Raw genomic sequence first — 8,641 nt, 5'->3', positions numbered from 1 at the left:
GTGGGGTTACGGCTGCCTGCGTGGGGAGGGGGAGCGATGGCGGCGGTGATGTGGCACCGGGGCGGTGTTGACGCCGGCGACGAGCCTTTGCGGTGGCCAGCGGCTGCCTTATGTAACGCTGCGGCCCGGGCGGGGACAACCGTAGCGGCGCAGCGGGCTGTCACCCACCCGGCGCGGAGCAGCGACGGATCGAGGGTCGGGTTCTAGCGGGGGTTTGTCTCGAGGAAGCGCTGCCGGCGCTGGCGGGACGCTGAGCCGGAGCGGCAGCGCTGGGTGTCTGCGCCGCGGGCCCAGGCCTCTCCGCTCATAACGGCGGCGTCTGCCGTGCCCTTGGCGTGGGCTGTCTGTGACGGGCTGCCCCGGCACGGTCGGTGTTGGTGTGACTATGGCAGGTATCGGTGATGTTGTTTGGGCTTCTTAGAATTGTTGAAACCGTTCCTATATCCCCTGTGTTTTTCTCTTTTCTCCCTCCTCCTTTGATTCTTCAAGGTGAACTTCACAGTAGACCAGATACGGGCCATCATGGACAAAAAGGCCAACATCAGAAATATGTCTGTGATTGCCCACGTTGATCACGGCAAATCAACCTTGACTGATTCTCTGGTATGCAAAGCTGGTATCATTGCCTCTGCCCGCGCGGGGGAGACCCGTTTCACCGACACAAGGAAGGATGAGCAAGAACGGTGCATTACCATCAAGTCAACGTGAGTCCCCTCCCTTCAGGCACCTCCGTGCGCCCGCTGTCTGAACTTAGGGGGGCTTCAAGTCCTCTGCCAGTCGTGTGATGAAAGAAGATGGTGTCAGGCTTTCTCTAGTCTAGTTCAGAAGCTCATCTCTTGCTTGTGAGGATTGCTTAAATGAGAGAGCAAGTATTGGTTGGCTTCTGGTGAATCCTAGAGCACTGACTTGGTGGCCACTGGGAAATAGATGTGCAGCTGGAGCTTCAGCCTTTCGTTTTAGCACTGTGACTGTTGGATGTGGCTGATGTCCACTGGAGTCCTGCAGATGTGATGTGGAGACTGCCCTGGGAGCATCTCTGGCGACATACGTGGCTGCCGTCGCCATGAGTGGTGTGGGGAGCCTGAGGGGCATGAAAAGGGACCAAAAAGGCAGTCAGGCCTAGTAGAAAAAGCATAAATCCTTGACTCAAAGAAATGGAACCCTCTTTGGACACTTTAAATTGCACCGAGTCAGAAGAGGTTATGATTTCAGAAGAGCGTAGGAAGGGCAGATTTTTAGCCTGTGTTCGTGGTTATCTCCCACACTGGCTTCCCGGGAACACGCTTTGGGAAATCCTTAAGCCTGGGCACAGCTGTCTGTGCAGTATAGAAGGCTGTTTCTGAGCATTGGGGATGGGTAACACGTAGATGATGATTTTCATCATTTTTCTTTTATTTCAGAGCTATTTCCCTCTTTTATGAACTCTCTGAAAATGATTTGGCCTTCATCAAGCAGAGCAAAGATGGTTCTGGTTTCTTGATCAACTTGATTGACTCTCCTGGGCACGTGGACTTCTCTTCAGAGGTCACTGCTGCTCTTCGTGTCACTGATGGTGCCCTGGTTGTTGTAGACTGTGTCTCTGGTAAGGCTTTTTGCAGCCGTATGCAACTGGAGCGTTACGTTGGGCGAGTTTAAAGATGAGGATAACTAATTTCCCTGTGTTTGGCAGGCGTGTGCGTGCAGACAGAGACTGTGCTGCGTCAGGCCATTGCTGAGAGGATCAAGCCTGTCCTGATGATGAACAAGATGGACCGAGCGCTGCTGGAGCTGCAGCTGGAGCCAGAAGAGCTGTACCAGACCTTCCAGCGCATCGTGGAAAACGTGAACGTCATTATCTCCACGTATGGAGAAGGAGAAAGTGGCCCCATGGGAAATATCATGGTAAGTGAGAGGCTGCAAACGCTGCATTTGAAGTAATGATTCTCTTTAGCAAGAGGGAGCAGCAGTCTGCTCAGTTATTTCCTATCTCAAGTGGAGAAGTGAGAGTAGAAGGAAGATGCCAGTACTGCCCAGGCTTGTACTGGTTTGGATCTCTCACTAGCTTTCCTCCAGAATCTTCTGTTGGTTCGAGGCTTGAGCAAATAAAGGCTATAAATAGAAGAAAGTATTTTCTGTCTTGATGAAGGGTGCGCTTGTTTTGTAGGACACCTTCTTGCCCACATCACATCTGTGATGTCGGGTGATGCGAGATCCTAGGCTCCCACGCAGCCTGCTTCCCCCAGCTCTCAAATGGAAGGCCCGTTGGTGTTTGCCTGTCCCTGCACTCCGAGCACTGCTCCCTGCTGGGTTCCTGGGCTGTCAGCTCTGAGAAAGAGCTTGTGCTTTGTTCCCATTGAGCACTCTCCAGCGTGCTGCAGGTTTTCTTGTAGTGCTGATGCTCCCTGTGAAGGACAGGAATCTTACCTGCATGCAAATCTGTGCAGCTGCTGAGCTTTCTGAGTACATAGTTGGTTAAAGTGATGAAAAACTGATCTGGTTCTGCAGTACAAAGTTGAAATGGTGGGTGTGTGGCCAGACTGTCCCCAGACCTTGGAGATGGCTGCTGCCGTGGAACCGCTCAAGGGTCCCATAGTCCTGAAGCTCCCATTTTCAAACTTTCTGTGCCTGAGTGCTGTTTGGGACAGAATAGACTCACGGCTGTAGCACTCTGTGGCTGTAAGAGCTGTGTCTGCTCCTCTAATCCAGGTATCCTGTTCCCTTTCAGATTGATCCTGTGCTTGGTACTGTCGGCTTTGGTTCTGGCCTGCACGGCTGGGCTTTCACCCTGAAGCAGTTTGCTGAAATGTATGTTGCAAAGTTTGCTGCCAAGGGTGATGCCCAGCTTAATCCATCTGAGCGTGCCAAGAAAGTAGAAGACATGATGAAGAAGCTGTGGGGAGACAGGTGAGGAGTTGTGGCTGTTGATTTTAATCCTAGAGCAGCTCAGTATGGCTGCAGTCTGATGCTGTGGAAGGTGGTCGTGCCTGCTTAACGCTGTGTCTCAGTGACTTGGTGCACGTGCCAAGAAAAGAACCGTTTCCCATAAAATCCCTGCAGAATAGGAAACACCCAGATAAATGGGGAGGGGACACTCAGTTGGCAGCATGGGTTAAATGCATTTTGGTGATCTCTGAAAGCCCGGGAGTGATGGGAGAAGGTATGAAGATAATTCCTATTCGGCAGCTCTTTCCTCTGGCCTGACTGAGCAAGCAGAGCAAGCCACACTTCTGCAGCTGAGCTGAGCGCTGATTCTGACTTGATTCTTTTTCCAGGTATTTTGATCCTGCTACTGGCAAGTTCAGCAAATCTGCTACCAGCCCTGATGGAAAGAAACTGCCCAGGACCTTCTGCCAGCTCATCCTTGACCCCATCTTCAAGGTGAGCTCCTCGGTGTTTAGCCCTTCCTGGTGCCTTACGCTCTCTGGTTCACATGCAGTGCATGATGATGGAAAATTTCTTCACTTTGACCTGACTTGTCTGACTGAAGAGATTTTAAATATCTGACACATCCTGTTACTCTGGGTGAGCAGTGGAGCTGGGAGCAGATTCTGTGCGGGCAAATATGTATCTGAGCCTCCAGATAGATTCGGATGGGTGATGAGCAAGAACAGAGATTCTCTTCAGAGACTTTTGTGCTGCTGCTTCAAACTGGGTCACTGGCAACATTCATGACTGCTGCTGTTGTTTCAGGTTTTTGATGCAATCATGAACTTCAAGAAAGAGGAGGCGGCTAAACTGATTGAGAAACTGGACATTAAGCTTGACAGTGAAGATAAAGACAAGGAGGGCAAACCCCTGCTGAAGGTGAGATTGGTCTGAAGTGTCTGTGGGGTGGAGATGAGTAGTTGTGCTGCTCCAACTGTGTAAACTTATTAAGCAGCTACAAACCCTGCTTGGGTGGGATGGGGCTGTTGGCAGCTTGGAGGATGGGGAAGCAAGGGAGGGTTAACTGCCAGGATCTGAACCGGGTCTTACTGCTCTGATCTCTGCTCAGGCCGTGATGAGGCGGTGGCTGCCTGCCGGAGATGCCCTGCTGCAGATGATCACCATTCACCTGCCTTCTCCTGTCACAGCCCAGAAATACCGCTGTGAGCTGCTCTACGAGGGACCCCCTGATGATGAGGCTGCCATAGGTACGATGAGCTGCTGCTTTTCTCCCGGGTGTCTCTTCACAAGTGTTCTGACACACCAGTATCCATCTTGTTCTCCCAGCACCCAGCTCGGTAGCTACTGTAATTCTTGAGTCTGTGGCTTTTCTGGTATGGATCAAACAAGCTTACGAGCTTTAATCTGGAGGACTGAGCTTGTTAAGTAACTGAAGGGTGGCCAGGGTATATGCCAAAGGCTCAGGCTGAGCTTGTATTCATTTAAAACATCTCTTGGTGGTGTGATCTTCCTGGTTGGGCTGGCCAGCTGTCCAGACAGAGGTCAGCAGGCTGGGACAACAGTGGATACAGGTCTTGATTTGGGGGTGGGGCACAGGGCATTTATGCTAGATGCTGGAAATGCTACTGAGCTAACATCTCTCCTTCCTCCCAGGTATTAAGAACTGTGACCCCAAAGGCCCCCTGATGATGTACATCTCTAAAATGGTGCCAACCTCTGACAAGGGACGTTTCTATGCTTTTGGACGTGTCTTCTCTGGTCTCGTCTCAACTGGCTTGAAAGTCAGAATCATGGGACCAAACTACACCCCTGGCAAGAAGGAGGATCTGTACCTGAAGCCAATTCAAAGGTCAGTCCTGACTGGAGTGTGATCTGTGGTTCAGATTTGTGGTTCTAGTACTTTATTGGGTCTCTTCTTGTCTCTGAGGCTAGGCAAGGCGCTTGGCCATGGACTTCAACCCTGCTGCTGAACTCCAGGGTAGTGCCTGGCAGGGCTTCCTTTTACAGACTTCATCAAAACGACTTTCTCTTTCACCAGGACCATTCTCATGATGGGCCGTTATGTTGAACCCATCGAGGACGTGCCTTGTGGAAACATTGTTGGTCTGGTTGGTGTCGACCAGTTCCTTGTGAAGACTGGAACCATCACCACCTTCGAGCACGCTCACAACATGAGAGTCATGAAGTTCAGCGTCAGCCCCGTTGTGCGTGTGGCCGTGGAAGCCAAAAACCCAGCTGACCTGCCCAAGCTGGTGGAGGGACTGAAGCGTCTTGCCAAGTCTGACCCCATGGTGCAGGTGAATGATCGAAATGGCTTCAGGGACAAGAGGCTTCTGCCTTAAATTGTGGTTGTACTGGGGGTGCTGGCAGGAAAGTCTTGAGTATTGGTCCCAGCTCTACCAGAGTGGGAAGGAATATTGCATTTCACCTCGGGGTTGGTGCCTAGATCAGTGGAAAGAGCATCTAAAAGTAGCTTTGAGTCAAAGACAAAAATAGGAGACAGTTGCTAGTACTTTATGTGCAAGAGCTTTTGTGGCATTGCAGTCGAAAGCCTGACCTGGTGTATGAATGGTCTTTTCAGTGCATCATTGAGGAGTCTGGGGAGCACATCATCGCCGGTGCCGGGGAGCTGCACTTGGAGATCTGCCTGAAGGATCTGGAAGAGGACCACGCCTGCATTCCTATTAAGGTAGAGGGGCTGCAGTGACAGAGCTGCAGGTGAGCTCTGCTGAGCTGCGGATTGGTTGGTGTCTCACTGTACTTTGCTCTTCTGTCACTGCAGAAATCGGATCCTGTTGTGTCCTACCGTGAGACAGTCAGCGAGGAATCCAACGTGATGTGCCTTTCCAAGTCCCCCAACAAACACAACAGGCTCTACATGAAGGCCCGGCCTTTCCCCGATGGTTTGGCTGAAGACATCGACAAGGGCGAGGTCTCTGCACGCCAGGAGCTGAAGCAGCGAGCTCGTTACCTGGCTGAGAAGTACGAGTGGGATGTCACTGAAGCCAGGAAAATCTGGTGCTTTGGTCCTGACGGCACCGGCCCCAACATCCTGACCGACATCACCAAGGGGGTGCAGTACCTGAACGAGATCAAGGACAGCGTGGTGGCCGGCTTCCAGTGGGCAACAAAGGAGGTAAGGGCTGGTTACAGCAGGACTGGGGTCGCTCCGGGGTTACTGCCTGCCTGTCTTTAAAGAAAATTTGGAAAAACTGTCACAGGCAGTGCAACGTATTTAGAATTCAGAAGTATTTTAGGATAAGTGAAACTTGGTGACAGCTGGAGTTGAAGATGTCATACCAGTTTAGGCACACACGACCTGAAGACAAAAAAGCTTTCTCCCAGGACTGCAGAGAAACTCATCATGGCAGCATGTACTTAACATTTTTAAAGGCTTTTCAGAGAGCAAAATGCAATGGCAGGGACAGAAACTGTTGAGTAACACAGCTGTTACCCATCAAAAGAAAATGGAAGGTTACTCAGAGAGCATCAGCTCGTCTACCAGTTATATTTTCAGGACTAGACAGGAGATGACTCCAAAATAACCAGTTGACAGGTAGACTGGGAAGAGCAATAGGAGAAGGTTTTTTTCCTGTTTAAGTTAGTCTCAGTCTGAAGGAGAAAATGCTATGTCAACAACTTTTTTTTTCACATGACTGGGACCAATAAAAAAACCTTCCTGGCCCAGTACTTGGGTTGCAGCATCATTAAATGTGTGTTAGCACTTCTGATGTGAACCTCGGAGCTGCTGCATGAAGATACTGGTATAAATGGTGTAAGCAGAGGGACTGGAGCTTTCTGGTGGGGAACATCGTGCTGTCCCCTGACATGGTGGTGTTTGACCCCCACCCCGTTCTGCTTTCTCAGGGGGTCCTGTGCGAGGAGAACATGCGTGCTGTGCGTTTCGACGTGCATGACGTCACCCTGCACGCCGACGCCATCCACCGTGGAGGGGGCCAGATCATTCCCACTGCCAGGAGATGCCTGTATGCCTGCGTGCTCACCGCCCAGCCCCGGCTCATGGAGCCCATCTACCTGGTGGAAATCCAGGTGAGGAACCTCTGCTCGGCCCAGAAGATGAAGAAAATCAAAGTTGGGTGATTTGTGGTCCTGACACCTCTCTTTTTTGCAGTGCCCAGAGCAGGTGGTGGGTGGCATCTACGGTGTGCTGAACAGGAAGCGTGGCCACGTGTTTGAGGAGACCCAGGTGGCTGGTACCCCCATGTTCGTGGTCAAGGCCTACCTGCCCGTCAACGAGTCCTTTGGTGAGTGAGCTGGCCCTGGGTGCTCCCTCGTGTGCTCCTGGAGCTTGATACCAACCCTGCGAGGGAGGGAAGGAAGGAAAGAAGGAGATCTTTTGTGTCCAGCTGTCTCGCAGGGATCCTTCAGATTGAAAAAGATCTTTAAGATGGAGTCCAACTGCCACCACTAAGCCATGTCCCCAAGTGTCACTTCAATATGGCTTTCAAATCCCTCCAGGGATGGTCACTCAGCAGCTTCCCTGGGTGGTCTGTTGCAGTGCTTGATAACCTTTTTGATGAAGAAATTCTAATACCCACCTTAAACCTCCCCTGGTGCAACCTGAGGCTGTTTCCTCTCATCCCATTGCTTGTTGCGTGGGAAAAGAGACCCGACATGGCAGAAGGGTCCCAACCACAGGGGGGCACCTGTAAAGCTCTCTAGTCATGAGCAGGGACGTCTTCGACTCGAGCAGGTTGCTCTGAGCTCTGTCCGACTGGGCCTCGAACGTTTCCAGGGATGGGGCATCTCCCACCTCTCGGGGCAGCCTGAGGGTTTCACCACCCTCGGCGTAAAAAAATTTCTTCCTCCTATCTAGTCTGTGTGTCCCCTCTTGGAGTTAAAAACCAGCACCACTTGTCCTGGCACTACAGGCCCTGCTGAGGTCTGTCCTCCTCTTTCTTCTAAAGACTTCTTGAAGTAGTGAGAGGCTGCAAGGAGGTTTTTCTGGAACCTTCTCTCCTCCACTCCCATCTCTCCTGCCGTTCCACTGTGGTTGGGACGTGCAGGTGGTGACCCAGAGCACGTGTTCCTCTAGAGGTGACACTAAACTGTGCCCATTCCCTCTCCACCTCACAGTTTCTCTTTTTTTTTTTCTGACAGGTTTTACAGCAGATTTGAGGTCCAACACAGGAGGCCAAGCTTTCCCCCAGTGCGTCTTCGACCACTGGCAGATCCTGCCCGGGGACCCCTTCGACAGCGCCAGCCGTCCCTGCCAGGTGGTGGCCGAGACCCGCAAACGTAAAGGGCTGAAGGAAGGAATCCCCGCCCTCGACAACTTCCTCGACAAACTCTAATTAAATACGTTGGACTGTGACCGGGGAGGGGGGGTGGGGGTGGGTTGTGTGTGTGAAAAATTTAATGAATTAGCGTTAACACCCGTGCGAAGGGGTAGACGCCTGTGACCACCATCTCTTTGCATTATTAATCGGTTTCATAGCGATTTGAGACTTTAAGAAAAAAAAAACAAAACAACAAAGCCTTATAGGTTTCCGTCTTGCACATGACTCGTCTTTTTGCCATTGTAACTAAAACATTTCCACTAGATTTGCCCGATTCTGTATTTATTTGACTCAAAAAAAAAAAATAAAAGCGAACCCGGGGGGTAAATCCATACAAAAAGAGGCAGGGTCTAGGGCTGCCCGCCTGCAGTGTGACTGTCCGTCGTGCCCATCGCCGCCTGTATTAGTGCCACTGGAATTAATAAAATCGGATCATGGTGATCGCATGTGATTTTTTTTTTTTTTATTTTTTTTTT

The 8,641-nt window shown here is 51.2% G+C and overlaps 1 protein-coding gene across 1 annotated transcript; it reads left to right on the top strand.

Moving 5' to 3' along the window:
* The first annotated feature begins 459 nt into the window (after positions 1-459).
* Positions 460-8,606, top strand: EEF2 (eukaryotic translation elongation factor 2). The gene is made up of 14 exons (XM_026865203.1): positions 460-704; positions 1,401-1,582; positions 1,670-1,881; positions 2,705-2,883; positions 3,252-3,357; positions 3,670-3,783; positions 3,974-4,112; positions 4,519-4,714; positions 4,904-5,162; positions 5,447-5,554; positions 5,648-6,001; positions 6,733-6,915; positions 6,998-7,130; positions 7,987-8,606. Exons 1-14 carry the CDS (start codon positions 523-525, stop codon positions 8,178-8,180), a joined length of 2,541 nt encoding a protein of 846 aa, XP_026721004.1. The 5' UTR covers positions 460-522; the 3' UTR covers positions 8,181-8,606.
* Positions 8,607-8,641: the final 35 nt, after the last annotated feature.

Source organism: Athene cunicularia (genome assembly GCF_003259725.1).
Source record: "Athene cunicularia isolate RWA chromosome 28 unlocalized genomic scaffold, athCun1 chr28_part2, whole genome shotgun sequence".
Lineage (NCBI taxonomy): Eukaryota > Metazoa > Chordata > Aves > Strigiformes > Strigidae > Athene > Athene cunicularia.
This window is presented reverse-complemented; position numbering and strand designations above follow the sequence as displayed.

Excerpts from the sequence above, each read along its gene's own strand:
- EEF2 (XM_026865203.1), top strand. The coding sequence starts at position 523 with ATGGACAAAAAGGCCAACATCAGAAATATGTCTGTGATTGCCCACGTT. Across the intron at positions 1,583-1,669 it reads TGTTGTAGACTGTGTCTCTG|GCGTGTGCGTGCAGACAGAG; the intron begins GTAAGGCTTTTT and ends TGTGTTTGGCAG. Across the intron at positions 6,002-6,732 it reads TCCAGTGGGCAACAAAGGAG|GGGGTCCTGTGCGAGGAGAA; the intron begins GTAAGGGCTGGT and ends CTGCTTTCTCAG.